Raw genomic sequence first — 20,704 nt, 5'->3', positions numbered from 1 at the left:
ATTCTGTAACCAAAAAGAAAGCCATATAAGAGTTAGAACTGAGTCTGCCTGTATTATAATTCCAATACATGCTGCCCGCAGTACGATGGTACTATGGGACTGGTAATTGCTGGTTAGATCGTGACCTTCACCCCAACGAATCCATCTCAGAAAGCTGAGCCCCTGGGGCCTGAGTCAGAGAAGAGAAAGCAGGAGCTGTTCCCTTTCCAAGGAGCGAACCGGGAGAAGAAAGGGTTTGCAGGGAATGCCGGCAGGTCTGGGGGTGTAAAGGAGACAGAGCTTGCACGTGGAAAAAGGCGTTGAGAAATCTCACAGTATCGCTCCCCCGGGACTGGGGCAGAGCGCTGAGACCCCCACCAAAGCGGGACACGTGTCACCCTAACGTGGCGTGTCTTATAGACACAAACAACCCCACCAAATTACAAAAAACCAACCAACCAACCACCAAACCTCCTCAAATCTACAGTAAGGTTTTAAGAATATAATTAACTGACCAGAAAGCTCATGGTAATTGTTTTAATTGCATTCTGAAATAGAAGGAGCAAGAGATGAAATGAGCCCGTACCTGTTTTCTGTACTTGCAGCTCCCTTTTGGCTTGTTCGAGAATGGATTTGATGGCTTCATCAGAGCCAGTCTCTGTGCTTCGGATTCTCGTGGTTATATTACCTGGAGAAGAAAACAAAACTAATGACACTGGGAAGACTTTTGTTTGTTTTTTAACACACAGACAGACAGTACATACTGATATACCGCCAGCACAACCTGCCGACAGGTTACATAGGACTTTTCCCAACATTTACAACGCTAAGAACACACTTAATGTAATAACAGAACAGTATCACTGTTGTGCAAAAGCCTGCCCGCTAGCTACACTGGAATGACGAGAACACTGACATAATCAGAACTAGGTGGTCATATAATCCATTTCCAGGATAACAGATACAGGTCTATTTGTCCTTTTTTTTTTGTGTTGCGGGGGGGGAGGGAGGAAACAGAAGGGAAAAGAACCAGAGGGAAAAGGAAGCAAGCTAAAAACATAAGATCAGAAATCAACTTAAAAATAGCATCAGCTGCGAGGCAAAGTACGACGAGTATACACTCAGCCCAAAACAGAAATAAAAAGTAACCAGATGAAATTAATTTTTAACTTTCCAGAGGTGAGAGAAACAGTCATTTAAATGGAGATACCACGTGAAGTACTCTCCAGCTAAGAGCTATTACTTGCTTGTTTGCTTTGGTTTTGTTTTGGCTTTTTTAACCACTAAAGGGAAGAAAATGAGGGAAAACTATGACTGTGAATGCTACCGCACTTAACTGCATTTTTCATGGTGAGATTATAATTTGTGAGCTACTCCATTTCTGACTAGAGTCACAATAACTACAGAGTGCCAGGGTACCTGCTTTTGTTTCTACTTCTTTCTCTTGTCTTGCTAAAAGACAAATTCTGCAACTAATCTATAAGCAAGAAAAATGTTCGTACTTCCTGCTCAGTGATAATTTATGGATCTGATGTTCCCTTATCTTGTTACTTTTTTCATGCACTACACTGAATAAGCATCACACTAATTTAACGACTTATTAAAGTGTATTTGTCAACGTAAGCCCCAGGAGAAGAAGTAAATCTAGAGCAGAAGCAGATTGCGATTGATGTTGTCATTGTGCAACTTTCTCCCCCCAAAATCACAAAAATAGCAAAGAGAGCATTTCAATCGATCTGATGATTTTATAAAGCCACTTTTATCGCTTTCCTCTTTTTATCTGCACACGCAGTGAGATTGGGAGCGGAAAAAGTATCCAAACAGGGTTACGTTAGTACAGCAGCAGCAGAATTAGGAAAAGCAAAGTGCTCGTCTAACCCATGGTTTGTTTTATACTTACTGTCTGTTTTTCTATCAGATTCCAGGCCAGAATCAAACTGCACAGTTTTACGGAAAACACACATCTAAAAGCACACTCCACTTCCTAGGGATCGACCGCAAAGAAAAACACCTGCCTGTGACGTACCTTCAGACCCATTTCTTCGTTTCGGTACTTCCTGAAATAGTCTGTTCAGGTTCTGGCCTGGATTCTCTGTTGAAAAACAAGTTTGGTAAGAACAAAACAATCAGGGGGTGGTTGCTGTGTGACGTGAGGAGCCTGTCCTCGTCCCCTCGAGCTCTGCCTGAGCGCTGCAGGAGCTGGCTACTTTGGAAGAAGCGAGGCTGGCTGATTTGTTAATAAAGATTACAGCTACGTTCGGAAAGGAGATTAGACAGATATAAATAAATGTCTAGAGATACCAAAAACGAAGAGGTTAAAGATGGGCAGATAATCCCCTCAAGTACAATCATCAAAAGGAAGAGCAGATTATAAATCTAACAGTGTGCGCTTTCGACTAACAAAATGTAGGAAAATCCTGCCTGCCCTTTCCAATATTGCTTGACTGTAAACAAATTACTTTTCAGTTTCTCTAAATGTAAATCTCAGTCTTCGCTTAATGTGAGTCACTACGAAATGCATGTTATTTCTTAAAATCACTGCCTTAAGTATGCAAAGCTGCTTTAAATTAGGATTGTTTTTTAACTACTCATCTCATGCATCACCTATGGTATTTTGTCCAAAAGAAAAAATCACACAAGACACACCAACAGTCAGGTCTCAATAAACAACCCCAAATTAAAATTTTCAGGCATTTCTGAGGGCTGATACCCTTAGTAGCTACCGACCCTTTTCACTCTGTATTTAGCTCCGGCACGGAGCTGTTGGGCAGTGAGGGATGTGAGCGTCCCCGCCGCTTGCTCCTGCTGACAAACGCAAGGCAGCAGCTAAAAAAAGCAGTAGCAAAGATCCTAACCAGCTCAAGCACTGAGGAGTCGAGTTAGAAAGCCGCACTTGCTGTACCTGACACCTGATTCAGGTGGAAACAGCAGCAACGCACAAACGGCCCCGCGCGGGGAAGCTTCCGATTTTTAATATTGTAACTAACAGGAAAACAGGGCAAGACCTTGGGCCGGCGAGCGCTTACCTCTTTGTCTACCCTGGATGCTGCGAAGAGCCAAGATGTTCTGCTCGTCCGAGAGGAACTGCTTCATCTTATGAAATGGCTCCTTGCCTCTCACAGTCAGTTTATTCCATGGCTTTGGCCGGGCCAGTATCTCGCTCACAGACCCTTGCGACAGTCCCAACACATAATGTCCAAATATCCGCTGTCCAATATTGTGCTTGATCAACTGCTCTTTCACCTGACGCGCGATTTCGGCCGTGTCTATCTCCTCGCCTTCGGAGATGCTCCCAGCACTTTCTGACTGGCTGGGAGACGGGGCCATGCCATTTACGTCCGGGCTTTGTTGTAACGGACTTTGGGAAGATATGGAGTTTGTGCTGTAAGGACCTGTTGAAAAAATCATGCTTGTGCTTCCTGCTTCCTGCATTGCCTTGGAGTAGAAGGACTGCATTAGCTGGCGCTGGAGGAGAGAGTTTAGTGCAAATTTTCCTGTGGAGGCCAGGGGTAAGCTGGGGCTCGCCAGGGATGAGCTGAAAAAGTCTTGACTTAAACCCGTTGGTGAGAACTGGTGTGTACCATTAGTATTGGAAGCCTGCTCCCCCGCGTTGCGGAGCAACTGAGAAGGAGGGGAGGCCGGCAAGGTTGCAGGACGCTGACTCTCAGGCTGGTCTTTCCCTTTTCTCCTGGCTGACCCTACAAGGAAGGTCAAACATAATGCATTATGGGGGATCAAAGAGGGGAAAAAAACCAAGATTAAAAAAAAAATGCAAAGTTTGCCCCGCAAAGGGAAAAAAGTGCAGATTTACAAGGGCCAATGAAGTGGTGGTGGGATTTTTTTGTTTGGTTTTGGTTTTGGTTTTCTTTTTTTTTATTTTTTAATTTTTGTTTCCATAATTGAAATTTTAATAAGCCAAACAAGGCCCCCAAAACAAACAACATGCATTTCATGTTTGCACCTTTCTTGTATGTTGCAGCCTGGAGAATCCCCCTTACAAACATTAAAACTAGAACAATTACATGAAGTGCAGTTACACATTTAAAATAAACGCAGTTACAGACACAAAGTCTCTGTTGTCTCATTCAAGACATCACTCATTGGACCTGACTGAACCCAAATGCAGCAAACATTTACATTTTGGAACCAACCAATTTGAATAAAGGAATCCCCATTAGGTGGATGCACCAAGTTCACTCAGTTAAAGTCATAAAACGCTTCAGAATTCAGTAATCCCAGGGCCAGTGGCAACTTTTAACTTTCTTCCAGCTGCAAAAACCATACGCATTCAAGTACGTGGAAATTCCATAACTTGCCATTTAAAAAATGTGCACACGAGATGTAAAAAAGCCCACATTAGGAAAACTAAACGGCAAACACGCTTTGCTGAATAGAATTTTGCTTTTCCAAGCTGACCTGCTGGTAGAACATCTAAGTGTATCAGACAGGAAGATTATTGTGTTCTACATGCAAACATTTTGCGTCACGTTGTGTGTGGGGCAAGAGACTTCTGGTGCCACGGATGAATTTGTTCCCAAAACAGAAGACAGCCTCAAACGCTACCACCTGGTACATCTTGTAATGCCTCTCCTTCCTAACCTTTAAAGACTCAGGTCTCCAAGGTTTATTTTATTATCCAGCCTACAAACTGCAGAAATCAAGCGTTATTCCGTGCTCCTGTTGCCTCGTCATCTTTGTGCCATGCATTAGCTCAGCCGTTCACCTCTCACTCAGCCCTCCCTCCCTTCACCAGACAGCAAACAAATCAGAAGAGCCAAAAATCGCGTCAACCTACCACTCAGGTCACTATTAGTGATACGCAGCGTGGCGTTCTCGGACTGCAAGGAGCGGTTCTTCTCCAGCAGCAGCACCTCCAGCGGTTTAGACGCATCCTACAGAAAATCAAAGCGGGAGGTTTGTTTCTAAAGGCAGCAAGAGTCTCGCTCAGGCGCTAAAAAGGGGGTTCAGAAGAAAAGAACAAGCGCTCCTCTCTGCTCTGAACGCAGCGGGGGGGTTCACCGCGCGTATATTTGCAGGAATCGCTCGGTGCTTCTATGTGAGCCACAGAAGAGATTCACCGTTTAGTTTTCATTAAAATCATTCAGCAATTCTGCATTATTTTGAAATGTGTAATGGAACATTTTCTTAATCCTCCTTATTTTAAAATGGTTCTCAATTTAAAAGCTGTAGACTTGTTTGAATCCAATTAAAATAGGAGTTAAAATCATACTATTTCTTCTAGGTCAACTGACTTAAGCATCCCCTTGAAATGCTGCGTTTTAGCATAAACAGTTTGTTCAAAAATCAGATCGGTCACAGAAACCTGCCATTTACTTTCCACTACATATCTAACCCTTGATTATTAATAAAACCTATTGAAAATTAACCCCAGTGTATTGATATTCAGTTCAGATTTCAGAAGCAGAAACTGAATTCATAACCTTCAAACTTAAGTAAGATTAATTTGCTGGAATAGCAGAGCTTTCTCCTGCTTTCTCAGTACTTAATAGTTTGTTTTCTTTTGTGAACATTATTTTCAAGGCTAACAAAGACTTAAAAATGCTAAAATCCTTGCTCAGCCCCCTGTCAGTACCAGAAACATGCAAATCTCAGCGTGGCTATACAGTGGCTCTGCTGTCTTTAAAAGACCCAACTCCCCAACATTAGGGTTATGCACCTCAGCACAGCTGGAACATAATTCTTTGTCCTTGACCACTCACATTAATAGGCAAAAAATGTTCAGTTCAGCTTTTTACATAAGAAAACAATGACCAACCCATATGTCTCACCATCACCAGGAAATTCTCCATGCCAACACCGACAAATTGCAAGACAAAAATCTGTATTAATTAACCGAACTGCTGAAGTAATTAAGAAAACAAAAGTAGATTCAGTACCTGCGCACCAGAGCTTTCAGATGGTGCAAACTCCATGGATTTCAATATACTGTGGAAGGCAGAAAAGAAATTATTCTCTATTTCTTCTTTTCATAACAAGTGCACTAATGAGCATTATCATCTCCTACTCGGCAGCAACACAAGTGATAACAACTTCCCTTGCAGTAACACAGCCTCATAATGAATATAGAATAACTATTCCAACTAGTTATTGGATAAGAAAATTTTCTCAAGCGTCATCTAAATCATTCCATATGCAATCCCACCAGGCCAGTTTAAAGCGTAAATTTAAAGGTTAATAAGGATATAACATTTTAAGCTGTCAGAAGCGATATAAATTTATCTGTGAAGCTTGAAGGGAATGAAAAAGTTGTAGCAAGGCAACAAAACAGGAGAATCACCACCACAGTTACAGTGCTTTATATAATATACACCAGCTCACATATCAAGGCAAATATGCACAAATAATCTTCCCAACCAAGACACTACAGGCTAAAAGGCAGTTTTTCATTTTAATAACCCCTCGTTCTATGGCAAAGGGAAGACACAATGGCACAGTATTTCTTAAGAAATATGAAAGATCCAAATATTTATAAGTACATTAAGAGAAGTCTCCTTGTCAATATTTAAAATAAATAGTGCGCGGTCGAAGGACATCTCCCTTCAAAGTCTTTCAGTTAAGAGTTGTATCGTCTGGCAAACGAGAATCTTACAGGAATCCAAACATATTACTATGCTTTGTCTTATAAATTTTTTTAAATAGGCCAGCTGCAGGCAGGACATTAAGTTCCACAGACCGAAGCAATAAATGATTTCAGCTTCTCATTGTACAAAGACGACATTCATTTGAAGAAAAATACATAAACAGATATAGATAGTGTTTATACGGCTTTTTTCATGTATAAAGCAGCAGGAGCTTCGTGAGGCAGGGAGAATATGTTTGGCCACGTATTAAATGTGGAAATGGAGGCAAAAAAGGCAGAAGGGCGGTATGGACACGTAGGGCCTGTTTGTGGATGCCAGGAGGAGCCGGCCGGGCACCCAGCACTTGCCAAGTGCTGCAGAGCACGTGGCATCCAGCTCCCCTATAAATCTACATGTCCAAAGTGGCACTTTGGAAATCAGTGGCCTCAGTGACTCATTAGAGATCACACAAAGTCACAGAAATCCAGGCAAAAAGAAAAAAAAAGTCATTCTGAGACACAAATTTGTGTGTTTCGCATCTGTGTGTTCTCATCGCCTTAATTCTGCCAGGCACTCCTAGAAACATAATAATTAATAAATACATTTTGGCCATCGGTTTTGTCACACAGCATCACCGGGCAACCCCTCTTGCCAGCAGAATTCGCCATAGGGTAGAGCCATCATCCAATACACAAGCGTATATAATAATGCTGTTAAGACTCGGCTTTACGTGGGCACAACCGCTCACTCACATGCAGAAAAGCCTCTTTTCTGCTATTATTGAACCCCTGGACCATCCAGGTGTGCAGACCCCAGGCCAGTCAAGGAGAGAGATTGTGCATTAATGGCTCAAGTTCTTGGAGATCCTGACATTACATGGACATGACAGGCATGTTTGCTCGGGTTGCTAATCACTGCTCAAAGTGTTTCATGCTGGGGCAGATAAATATAATCTACAGAGACTCATCTGGGGAAATCTGCAGTCACCGGTAGGTAACGGTGTTCGCCCTCCCATGGGTTCTGCAGGGTTTGGCCTCTGAAAGGACAGCAAGTAGTAATGTATGATCTCACGATGGTCAAATAAGGAGATCTATCTGAATTTATAAAAAACCAATTTGTAACAGCAAATTACCAGGTGACAAACTTCCCGTGGGAAATCACAGGTGTTTCTCCCGTTTCGGTTCAGATCAGCAGAGCATTTGGGACACAGGTCTCCCAGTAATCCCCACTTACCGCTCCCTGGTTTGCCACGCAGAGCAGTCCTGGAGCATCCCAACCGGGTTCCTTCGGGATGAGACTAAACCAAATCTCTCGGAGGAGCACGCGCGACGTGCTCTGATCACTAACGAGCTGCCCACAGACCCAGACTGAAACCAGTCGGAAGCGCCAAGTAGGCCCGGAGGTGTTTAATATGTATTTCTGGTTCTCAGCCCCACAAACCTGGCTGTAAAGCCCCGGTCCTGTTGTGCGCGGCCGCTCGCACGGGCTGCTCTACCAACACGTTTTGTTTCCGAGCACCCGCTGCAAAGAGCAGAAAGGACCCTGAACCTTGCGGCAGCTGCCTCTTTCAGTGAGCTGGATGCAGACGTGGGTATTCAAACCTCAGCTGGAAACTTACTGACCTCTGCCTATTTAATGTGGATTCTTTGCTCCCTGAAATAGCCTTCTAGCAATTTCACAGGTAATTTCCTACACACTTAGAAGCCAAAATATAACAAAACCATGTTGATGGTGCCTCGGATTGTCCTTGGAGGGATATTCACTACAGCAGGTTCATTTTATCAAAAATGCAAACGTTAAACATGTCAAAAATGACTCTCCAAATATGGCATAAAAGAGGCATTTTCCTTGGGAATACGAGGAAGCAAAATGTTTCCCCTTTGGATTCCAGGAATATCTTTGCCCATGAGATCTCGACTCACTCTGCTGCTCAAGATCAGTTATCTGCTTTATAAAGGAATGATCTTGTGACTTGAATCTGCACATCTAAGACAACTTGAAAGATCTTACTCTAAAGCAACGTGTGCGCTGGGACAGTTCAACTTTCTGTTCCCAACTGCAAAGGCAGGAGGGTCAGCACTGTCATATTACTCGAGAGGGAACTAAAAGGACACACAGAGCTTTCAGATATCAAAAATAGGTTTAAGCGCCATTTGGCACAAAAGCTGATGCAAAAAGCAAAGAATTTTCCCATCCCAGTCTTGATGTGGACCCAGTTAAGTTCCTCCAAGGTTAGAAGTTGGCTGATATGGAGATCTCTCAGCCTAGAATGCCTCTAACATCCTTGCAAGGATTAAGGAAAACACATCAGTGCCAAAACAACTCCAGAAGTATATTCTCTTTCTTCCTTACTGACATATTTTCTCTTGGTGTGTGTGTTACAAGCAGCTCATTTTTGTCAGTGTTGCAGCGCACAGAGGCAGGCACAGGATTGATTCCCTATGAGGGGTACCAGGTTTACAGCAACAGACTTCATAGTTTCGCTTCAGCTCAGACTGTCACTCTCAGGTGACGCACATTCAGCTTTTGGCACATCTCTTGGACCACACAGGTGGCAGAAATGAGCTGCTGTGACAGTGGAGCATTGTGAACATCTGCAGTGCTCTCAGAGGCTCTGAACCCCTGGACCATCCAAGTGTACAGAGCCCAGGCCACCTACACACTGGCCGTCTCCCCAAAATCACCTGTTACCCACAAATTAGGGGATATAAAAGCTGTAGCCAGCCAGGAGAACAGAGTTAATTTCCTGGCACCCAACAAGGGCCACTTCCAGGAGATTCTCCCATCCCCTTCACTGCGGGCTCATTTCCAAATAACAGGCAGAAGCACCAGATGAACATCCCTGTGCCACGGGTTCTCCTGGACCTCTTACCTGCCTTCCCATCCCTGCCCTCATCTAAGTTAGTGTTATAAATAAAGAAAAACAATAAAAGGCATTACTGCCAGGAATACAGGGATCTAAATGAGTTTTGTATCTAAAGTAAAGGCATTAAACCAGTTAGGATTTAAAACTCATTTGCTGTTTTTGGCAGATGCACAGATTTTTTAGCAACTTGTGTAGCAAACGGGAAAGGTTATGCCCTAATTCCCATTCACTGTTTTACATACGAGGGCATAAAGCAGCTGAAATCGGAAGCTGAATATAACAGCACCAGGGGCTGGGCAGTCGCTGGGCTTGTAAAACCAAACCTGCTTTCCATATTCTCCAGGGACATGTAAACAAAAGCACATGACTACCAGCCCCATCTGAAATACCTCATTAAACAAGGTAACATTTTTTCAGTCTTCTTAAAATACACACAAGAATGCCAGAATGATGAAAGAAGAGATGGAGTTGCTTGCAGTTATTTAAACCTTGACACTAAACATATTTCTAGTCAAAAAACTTCTCTTCTGAACCTGACAGCTTATCTTGTTATAGTTTAAAATGAGCCTCTTTCAAGTCTCTTGAAAAAAACCTCTTGAAATAGGAAGAGGCTGTTTGTGGCTTTAGTTTAAAACCACAATATATTAGCAAAAATATACACTGAAACAAGCACAGCATTAAATGGTAAGTGCTGAACACTGGCTGGCAAAAGCACAGGAAAGGTATTATGGCCAAAGGCCCTGCATTCAATTTTTGGCCCTCATTACATTCAGCTGTTGGCTGAGGGTTTTTAAAGAGCGGTCCACCTAAAATACCACAGATTTTAAACATTTTTACCGGTGGACAATACTTTTAGCCCCTTTTCTTCCCATTGCTCTTGCAACGCTCTGCTGCAACAAACAGGACTATCCTCAGATACAGCAACTGCGCTGGTTCTGGATGCAATTTCTGCCAATATTCCCGATTTCCCCGTCTCTGTGGTTTTGACTGAATTCTTTATTGTTCCAAGAACACAGATTTGTGGCTTTATTTAACAAGCACTGTTAAACGAGAGTTTGTGAAAAAATTATGTAAGCATTTAACACTTACTTTAATTCTTTCTTAACCTCTTCATAATCAGCCTGTCCTTTCAGTTTTTCTTCCAGTTGCTTTAAAAGAAAGAACATGGATTTAATTATTCAGATTTTTTTTTCTGCAGGCTTTCAAAATCATCTTTAAATTATTCCATATATACAGCAGCGCACAAGTGAGGGTTAATGACTCATATCTAATTTACATATATTAGAAAACAAACTATAACCAATTCAACGTAAACACAATTATACCTCGCTCTCCCTTTGTTTACAGAGTGCCAAGCATTACAGAATTCAGTAGGTCCCAATTCGGCTTGTTTGCAGTGTCACTGTCCCGTCTTCAATGAAGAGATTGGGGAACAAGGCATTAAAAAATGGGGGAGCTGAGATTTTTGCAAAGCTGATAAATTGAGTAAACAGGCAGGATGCGTTGGCACAGACTGTATTTCTAATATGACGGTTCTTGATAACCTTATTTACATGAGAAAAAAGGACTGAAGAAGTTGTTGACAAGCCTTAGGCTTGTAAGACTTCTACAATGCCTCATGCCCAAACAAAACAGCTGTACCAAGTGGTTTTACAAGCATTACTTATTGCAATAACTAATGTGATTACACACCGGAGATGAAGCATTGAGACCAACCCAGCAGGTCTTTTTGCTCAGGTCTCGCTGACCCTGGGAGGTCTCAATGGCTTCGCTCCGGCGCGAAGATGCCACAAACGTCGAAACAAACCTCCTAACACAATCCAGAACGCAATGCCACACATTTGGACCTTACCCAAGAGCCCCTGCTCCCAACAACAGTGCCCATCACTACGGGATAAATGCGTCAGGAGGCCTAAAACATAGTGATACATAATTGATGCCGTTACGTTGCTCGTAGAAGCCACATGAATTTCCCACTAATAATTTCTTTCCTTAGCACAGGCACACCTGATCTAAGCAAAGAAAGAACTCACTGGCCTGCAACTTCCAGGGGTAAGTTCAGGCTAGCTCTGCTTCACTGCATTTTTGGTGTTAAATCTGGCACAGAATCCCAAAGGAAACAGAAACAACACCAGGACGCACCACCCTCAAAGACAGAGCATCTACTTTGCAAAGGAAAGGAATATATGACATGAAAAACAGGGTTTTATGTCCAGGAGAGGCTGCCTCCAGTGGAAAAGTGATTTCCACAAGATCTTACACCCACTCCTGGGCTGGTCATTGGGAGGAAGGCAGGGACGGGCGGCTGTCAACTTTGATGATTTTACCAAACCCATTTAAAATGTAGCCCCATATGGTTCTGCACCAGCACAGGGTGTGTGAACAGCAGATGAACAATTGGAAGTGGGCACCTCTCAACCATGCTGTCTTCCCAACGGTGTGTAGGTACCACCCATCCCAAAGCCGGCCAGGGCAACAAGCAGCAAACCCAGACACTGAGCGGCTCCATCACCTGAGCCACCTCCATCAGCTTAATGAGGCTTCTGCAGATGACAACGGCAGCACGATGGGGCTTTGTTGGACTTGCAGCTATTTTGCCAACTTTTACAAGGTTTCCAGCTTACGCACTGCTCACATTTCTGCCTTGCCATCAGTACGTATAATTTAAGGCAGAAACTGCTCTTCAGTGTTGAGTTTGCACTCTATGGGACATTGATAAAACAAGCAGCCTCTTAAGAGGTCTTGTGTCCTTGAGCCCTCAGCCATCAGTAACTTGTGTGGCCATTCGGATTGCGTTAAGAAGGGAAAATAGGAAAAATTGTCTCTTTGAGCTAAAGCAATTTTTTTCAACTGGAAAAATACAGGGCAAGTTTTAGTCATTTCTTCCGACACGTTCTGCTTTACCCAATTCCAGTCGCTAACTGGAATTATAGAAAGTACCAACTTTGCTTTATACAGCAGACACTGTGTTACAGGTGTTTTGGCCCTGGTAAAAACCCCGTACTGACGTAACCAGGAAAATCCTGCTCGATGTGAGCAGAAAAATCCCACAAATGAATATTAAAGATGTTTGAGGTGTTGATAACCTCCGACATGTGTTGAGATCTCATTATACCATGTACTACGGGATCCCAGGGCCCAAGGTGTCACTGCGGCTCTCTGGGTTTTAAAGAGGTTCAGCTACAATGTGCCACAAGTTGACGCAGCTTTGCAAGGTTCAGCTCAACGCTGAGCAAAACACAGTTATTTTAATAAGGAATCCAGCTGGACTTTCTGGTGTAACAGGCTATGCTCAGTAAAACAAAGATTACACTACAGTTCATCTCTTAACTCCGTAACTCGTCACATTTTTGAGTCTACAAGCAGATGAGCTTTTGCATTTGAATGCAATCTATATTAAATGTTATTCTGTACAAGGATATGTTATACCCTGAAAGTATTTCTGGAAATTTTAGGTTAAAAAACAAAACAGAAAAAGATGTTGACAGAATGAAGCTGTTTGGACTCTCAGGTGCTTGTGTGCTGTTACAGCAGTATGGCAACCAGCAATATTTTACTTTGAATTGTACAAAAACACATACATCCATCATTCCCAAGTACCTAATGCAGAGATTGTTGCCATGGAAAATCTGCACCTAAATGTATACTTTACTAAACAAAATAAACTAACAACTGAGAATGTGATGTCTGTATATAAGCAAACCATTTAGGCACCTGGCATCTTCCCAGTCAATGCCTGGTTTAAAATGTATTAGTATGGTAATTGTCTCGAAGAACCCTGTAAAATGCACAGAACACAGTGTAACAAAGGTTCCAGCTGTGAGACAATGTGGAGGAACTAATATCTTGCACTAAATACCAACCTGGTTAATTCAGACAAAACATATTCTGATGTCCTCCAACACACAGGAACTCAGGGACCAGAGGACACAAGGAATGGACTGGTGGCACTTCTGCACACTACATTTGCAAATATTCCACGTTAAGGAATCATCTTGCATTTGATATGTGAATGAGCCCGTGTAAGAGCACGCAGAGCTTGTGACCCCTCTTAGGTTATTTAAAACAAAAATCATTACTGTATTACGAAGGTAAACAGCATGGGCTGTATTAAGGGGCTTAAAACATCTAAAAAACCCCATTAGACTAATGCTGTAGTTCAGTTTAGAGTGACAAACTAAAAAGCTCGTATTTAATTAACCTAGGTTATATTTTTACTGGGTAGCAGGGAAGCTCTAACTCCCAGCAACAAAGAGTTAATATAATTATAGTTAGAAAAGTCTTGTTACTAGAGGACATGTTTTGATTATTAGATCAGATGAAGAAGCAATAATTTTGAAGGTATTTCTGTATTGTTTCATTAAGTCATAGAGTATTAAAGAATTCCCCTGAGATATGGTCTGAGAACATTGCTTTAATTTGTGAAACTGTGATTCATTTTTTGTGGAGGCAACCACTACAACCTCAGTTACCTTAGAAGCAATTCCTCTATAATCAAACACGAGATCAACACATCACCACTGAGATTTGGTTCTTTGTACAACAGATCTCAGACACAGCTTTGCCAGCACTTTGGGGTAGAAGTAGGTATTTCGAAATATTTTTTATAGTGCGGCAAATAAGGTTAAAGAGGGTTGAAATGACTAAAACTTTATCAATAGTCGCTGCATCAGACGCTATCAACAGGAACCTAAATACAGAGCATTAGCCAGGCAAGCCTATGAGAAAATGGAAGGAGATTACTGAAATGAAAATCAAAGACTTGCTCTGTCATTTCTGTGATCCTATTCCCTTTGAAGTTAATGGCTAAACTAATACTGACCTCAACAGGAACACGCTTTATTCCAAGAAAACCCGTCAAGTGCAAGGACTCAAGATATTTTCTATCATGCTTTATGAAAAAATACCACCCCCTCTGTAATATGGGTGTAGCCAGCAAAATGTGTCCCTCAAAACCAGGCCTTGCTCCCTTATAAAGTGGTGCCCACATGGGGACAGACGGGCAGACACCAATACCATCAATGTAGAAACATAATAGGTTTCCTGAGCTCTACTGAATTTTCATAAAAATTCTGCAAGGCTGTTTTAAAACATGCAGAAAGCATATTGAACACAACACTTCCATCCCTAACAGGTATTTGTCCACATAGATTATGCTGCACCAGAGCAAAACTAGTAACCTCTAAAAAAATAGCAGAATTAGAACAATTTCCAAGAGTTTCAATTGAACATTAAATCATTCTGATGGAGGAAAGCTACAGGCAGAGCTAAGTGGGTACTATCAGCCTCCTGCTTTCAGAAAACTCTCAGACTATAAAACCTGCAAAACTATGAAGTCTTTAATGGAATAGATAAATTTATCTTGTTTACACATTGAAGCTCCAACAGTACAAGAGATGGGGAGTTACAGGAAACTGATTCATAACACATGTCAGGAAACATTTCTCATGCTCCCTGATGGATCAAACTGGGGAGGCTACTGCACAAAGCAGAAAAGCTGCAGCAGCGAAACCTAAAGGGGTCACTCACAAAATCGTTAAGATGTTTCTTCTGGGTTTAGTGCAGTGCTGCTGGTGTGCAAATGAGTACAGGACTGGACTGCTAATTATAAATGGCAATTACTGTGCAGCAAATATACAGTTAAAAAGAAATTAATATGAAGGCTAAAATGCCTTCTCTCTGGGTCTTGATTTTACTTGTTTTTATGCTCTAAATGCTACACTTCCCTTTGCTAGTGGAGAGAACTGGACAGCCTAGCAGGTAAATCCAGAGATACACCCCTGCCAAATCCGCAATGCCAATCACTGGAATGGGAATGAAAAGTTTTAAAGCCTGAGAAGGATGTTCTGTGTGTTTTCAGTTCAGCTATTTCACTACATATCCATGGTAAATCATAAAATGTCCTGAGTTGGAAGGGACCCATGAGGCTCATCAAGTCCAACTCCTGTTCCTGCGCATAACAATATATATATGTTAGGGTTTGTTGCTGGTTGTAATTCTAAAGGTAGCCACGTTCTGTGAAAAACAAATTCCAAACCAATGAGAACTAGCTCAACAAAATTTCAACAAGACGTGATCGCTTAGGATAAGACATCACAGAAACTGGAATTCAACAGCATCCTGAAGAAGCCAACGGCTCTTACGGTGCCTCTGAGAACCACAGAAAGCTTACACCAGTAAAGCCCAGCAGCGGTTCGTCAGCGATCCCCGCGGAACGCCGCGGAGCACGGCGGCGAGCCTTACTTTGAGCGTGCTGTTCTTGGCCGTCAGCTGCTGCTCCAGCTGGGAGATCTGGCTGCTGGAGTTCTCCCGCAGCTTGGTGAGGCTGCCCTGGAGCCGCTGCACGTCCTCCACCAGCTGCGCGATCTCCCGCTCCTTCGCGGCCAGTTCCACTTCCAAGCTGGACCGCGTCAGCACCTCGATGGCCTGCTCCTGGGGGGAAAAGAAGCGTTAGATCACGGGAATTTAAACAAAAACGCAACAAGCATTCAGGGCAGCTAGGTAAGGACCAAGTATGGTATTGCGACCAAACCTGTGACTCCTGTGGTTGCATGGATCTGGAACATGAACCTTTTTACCCCCCCAGACAGCTCTTTGGTAAAACAGGGATAATAGGGACAGAAACAATCTCTAAACCTGCGACTCCTGTAGTTGCGTGGATCTGGAATGTGAACCCTTCTACCCCCCCAGACAGCTCTTTGGTAAAATAGGGATAATAGGGACAGAAACAACCTCTAAACCTGCGACTCCTGTAGTTGCGTGGATCTGGAACGTGAGCCTTTCTACCCCCACAGACAGCTCTTTGGTAAAACAGGGATAGCAGGGACAGAAACAATCTCTAAACCTGCGACTCCTGTGGTTGCGTGGATCTGGAATGTGAACCCTTCTACCCCCCCAGACAGCTCTTTGGTAAAATAGGGATAATGGAGAGAATAAATTTCCCTATTTCATAAATGCACTGAAAAGATGCAGCCGTGAAAGTCAAGGGATTCTATTTAGATCTATTTATTATTAATAGTCCAAATGCTTTGACAGCTATGAAAATCTGTTCTTACAAAATACTAATCAGATGAAATATTCTGAAGTAATGGAGCAGAATTTCTTAATCAAGAACGGCGGAGTCATGTGCCTTTGGCTCTTCGAATGCACGCTGCACGTTTCAGGCAAAACTGTCAAAAATTGCCCCAAACGGCTACTTCCAATGAATCTGCTCCTCACACGAGAATTGTTTGCTGCTAACGTTATTGCTGGCAACTAAAGCCTCTCCTCCATGGGGATGAAGATAGACCTGACAGCTGTAAGATGAGGCGCTTCTCTCTGTGGTCTCCATTTTGAGAAATTCCTTTTCCTAAATCAGGATCTTCCAGTTTCCCATGGCTGCAAAATCTGTGCCCAAGCCTGAACCTTTCTCACTAGATTGACTTTCCATTATTGTAAGAGAGGACAGACAAGTTAGGAAGGCAAATCTACCCAGAAAAGATAATACAGACTAATTGTACCGTGTCTTTTGTCCCCTTTTGTGACATGAGCTCAATAGTTACAATGCATGGAGCGCTCTGAACCTCTTCCATGCAGAACATGAGGGAAATTCCTTGTGCAGATCTGGGGAGCACAAGGCAGCCCAGTGATGAACACACATTCCATTAAAAAGCCTAAAAAGCACCTTACAAAGGTTAACAGTTGTTCTTGAGAAAACACCAGTGAACTAAGGAAAAAATCCATTTACCACAAGAGAGACAACGGTTGTAAGCGTTGTGCCAAAGATCCTACGGTGAAAGAGCTGAAAATTCAATGCTGTCACCCAAGCGCTTTCCTTACAATTCAAGATGATGTTGAAATCTTCTCCATACCCACTTTTCCAGAAAATACACGCACAACAAAATACCTTTTCCGTATTTTCTAAACACTCAGCTTGATGCTCAGTGACTCCATAGCATTGTATCTCACAGAGAGCTGCATGTACGAGCAGCAGTGAACAACGCTCTCCTATTACACTGAATTATACTTTAAGTTGAAAAAACCTCTAATTTGCTTGCATGAAACATCACAAGTTGTATAATCATCTGCTGCTTGTGCCTATTGAGACTAGAACGTAAGGTCTGAAATAAGATAGATAATGATCATTTTCATCCTGCAGTAGTTGTCATATTAAATATAAATGAAGTGCAGAAGTACTATTAAATACAAGAAAGACCTAATGTTAAAATAATGATAAGACTAGGACATGAGATAGGAAGAGGCAGGTAATTCAGAGTTACAAGTGATATTCAGGCTTTTCTTCTGGTTTGTTTTGCCATCTGCTTGTCTATCTTTTGACTTTTCTGAGAAAATACTGGGTTATATTAATAGATGACCAAACAGATCTGGAGGACTTATGGTTTGTTACTCATTCTGTGCGAATGCATTTTAAAGCAACCATGTGTTTCTCTGACACCAATGTCAAGCATGTATGTGGCTTGCAAGAAGAAAAAGGATTACAAGGAGTATGATTTCTTTTGTTTGTTAACTCTGCTGCTTGTAAGTAGACTAAATTTCACTTAATTGCATATTTACATTTAAATACTCCCATTTCTCCTCTGGCAGACAAAAATCAAAATAATCTGTGTCCTCATGTGCGGTACCTGTGAACCCAGGACCAGCTGGAGTCCTGCACCCGCACCCTGTGCCCGCCAGGTCCCACCGGCACCGCCAGCATCCCCAACAGCGGGGTTTGCTTCATTTAGAAATGCAGGGAGGACCAAACAACCAGCCGAACCTTTAGGAGCACAGGATATCTTCTCCATTATCTAAGCTGCTTTTACTGGCTTTCTAGTTGTGATTCTCAGTTTAGATAGATTCAGTGAAAACCAGAATGATACCGGGTTTATTTCTAGTTCCTCTGGCAGCCCGTTCGGACACTAAGAATGACACGAGCCAGGTGTGGCCAGGCAGCAGGTCCTCAATAATACAGCCAACCCTGGGCAAAGCTGGTCCCTTAATTTTGCCTCTGCTGATGCTCCTACTGATGTGAAATAAACCCCAAGAGCTGCTGTGATCCGCTGGGACCAACTGAGGAGATCTATGGAGCACATACCAGCCGCTACAGAGAACAGGGACCTCTCTCCTTCCCCTGGTCTTCTGCAGCCACCAACCCTCTTCAAAGTCCAACCAGCATCCCAAAGGAACACAATTCCATAGCAGCTAAAATATTACTCCAAGCAGATATTTTCATAGCTGCGAGCATAAATCGAAGGAGCTGTACTGCCGGGAACCTGTAAGAGTCAGTAAATATTTCCTCTCACCACATCAGGTGCCTTCTGGATCTGCGTAGCGAGCTGGAGAGATTTGTTGGCTGACGAGAGCTGCTCCCTTAAGGTCTCTGCCTCTCTCTGAGCCACCTCTGCCCTCTGAAGGAAATGAAAAGGGGTGAAAAGAGAAAGTACATTCAGTTTAACAACTGACAATTATTACAAGAACATTCATCAATTCATGCCTGACTGAATATAATTGATTTTCCTAAACACTCAACCTAATAAATGTTAGAAAAAAACATAGAATGTGATGGATTTTTATTTTAAACAGTACAAGGAAGAAATAATTGAGCGATTATGACAGTAATTTAACGCTAGGAGCAAGGAATCCCCTGCTGATACTAATGCTGCGGCCCACTGAATTTCCCAGACTGAATAAATACAAGTGGAAATGGAGTCTTTTTATTCAATTTCTTTCTATTCTCATAGACCAAGCAGATTTTATTGCAAGGTTCCTCATGGGAATAATTCTCACGGGTAAATGCTGAATTAAAAGATATTCTGACCATTCTCTCTAACACGCATACAATGTGGTGGGCTGTCTTTCTTCAGTAATTATTTCCCAAAACATGAATTGTTAGACTCTGTTCTTTCAGCGGGCCTATTTATTCAACAACATTTAACCCTAAACTGACAATTTTGCACAGATCAGTCACCAGCTGCTGAGGATTTACGCAATATCTGATAAGCCTGTGACTTGGCTACCGGACAAAATTCCCATACAAATATTGAATAATAACAGAAAGGAGAAAAGCAGAGTTATGAGGAAAGATTGTACTAGAGGTTGGGGAGAGACGGATGGATCAGTAACTTCAGGCAATAAATAGAAGAAAAGCCCTTTCCATAACTGTATAAGCTTCTGTTAAGAAAGCAGAACAAAACCAGGTTGTTTCTACAATACATATTCCTCTTGGTCAGACCCTCTTCTCGTTTTTTTGTAGAAGTCTGTTTTGTTTTTATAAAACCGCATTGCTTACCTCCTTGGGTAATGACAGCTTTCCACCTGGGCTCTGCAAACCAAGCTGCGCTCGCTTTCAGCACAAAACAACTCAAATAATTTCCTATCTCCACTTCCAGCCCATATCACCAGCTCTTCCAAATCCACGAACTGCCACCAATCGAGGTCAAAACTTTTACTGACCAACTTTTACATTGATGGGTCCCTCCCTGTATTGCATAATAAATTCATTTTTAAGGCATCAGAAGTGCCATATTTCTGTGTGCCAGACTCCCTGCTTTGTCAGCTAATCCTTTTGAAAACCTCAGTCATTTAAAATAGCAAATGAGCAGCATAGGGGAAAGGGACCTGGCGGTCCTGGGCACAGCAGGATGACCATGAGCCAGCACTGGGCCCTTGTGGCCAGGAAGGGCAATGGTACCTGGGCTGGATTAAAGGGGGGGTGATCAGTAGGTCAGAGAGGTTCTCCTGCCCCTCTACTCTGCCCTGGTGAGACCACACCTGGAATATTGTGTCCAGTTGTGGCCCCTCAGTTTCAGCAGGACAGGGAACTGCTGGAGAGAGTCCAGCGCAGGGCAACAAAGATGCTGAAGGGAGTGGAGCATCTCCCGTGTGAGGAAAGGCTGAGGGAGCTGGGGCTCTGGAGCTGGACAAGAGGAGACTGAGGGGTGACCTCATTAATGGTTACAGATATCTAAAGGGTGAGTGTCAGGAGGATGGAGCCAGGCTCTTCTCGGTGACAACCAATGATAGGACAAGAGGTAATGGGTTCAAACTGGAACACAAAAGGTTCCACTTAAATTTGAGAAGAAACTTCTTCTCAGTGAGGGTGACAGAGCCTGGCCCAGGCTGCCCAGGGAGGTTGTGGAGTCTCCTTCTCTGCAGACATTCCAACCCGCCTGGACACCTTCCTGTGTAACCTCATCTGGGTGTTCCTGCTCCATGGGGGGATTGCACTGGATGAGCTTTTGAGGCCTCTTCCAATCCCTGACATGCTGTGATTCAAATGTACAACCTATACCCCTGTGTG

The 20,704-nt window shown here is 42.8% G+C and overlaps 1 protein-coding gene across 8 annotated transcripts in view; it reads right to left on the bottom strand.

Moving 5' to 3' along the window:
• Positions 1–20,704, bottom strand: part of CUX1 (cut like homeobox 1) — a 262,345-nt gene that overhangs the window by 68,658 nt on the left and 172,983 nt on the right. For 4 of the 8 annotated variants that reach the window (XM_082068458.1, XM_082068459.1, XM_082068460.1 and 1 more), the window contains exons 10-17: positions 18,708–18,812; positions 15,670–15,858; positions 10,516–10,574; positions 5,877–5,925; positions 4,775–4,871; positions 3,006–3,677; positions 2,006–2,071; positions 566–667 (exon numbers count right to left, since the gene is read on the bottom strand). In XM_082068458.1, the coding sequence (XP_081924584.1) occupies positions 566–667; positions 2,006–2,071; positions 3,006–3,677; positions 4,775–4,871; positions 5,877–5,925; positions 10,516–10,574; positions 15,670–15,858; positions 18,708–18,812 (1,339 nt within the window). The remainder of the gene's footprint in view (positions 1–565; positions 668–2,005; positions 2,072–3,005; positions 3,678–4,774; positions 4,872–5,876; positions 5,926–10,515; positions 10,575–15,669; positions 15,859–18,707; positions 18,813–20,704) is intronic. The other 4 variants (XM_082068461.1, XM_082068462.1, XM_082068463.1 and 1 more) reach the window with 3 other exon arrangements.

Source organism: Streptopelia decaocto (assembly GCF_964273445.1).
Source record: "Streptopelia decaocto genome assembly, chromosome: 18".
Taxonomy (NCBI): Eukaryota; Metazoa; Chordata; class Aves; order Columbiformes; family Columbidae; genus Streptopelia; species Streptopelia decaocto.
The sequence above is the reverse complement of the archived record's forward strand: the minus strand, read 5'-3'. Positions and strand labels throughout refer to the sequence as shown.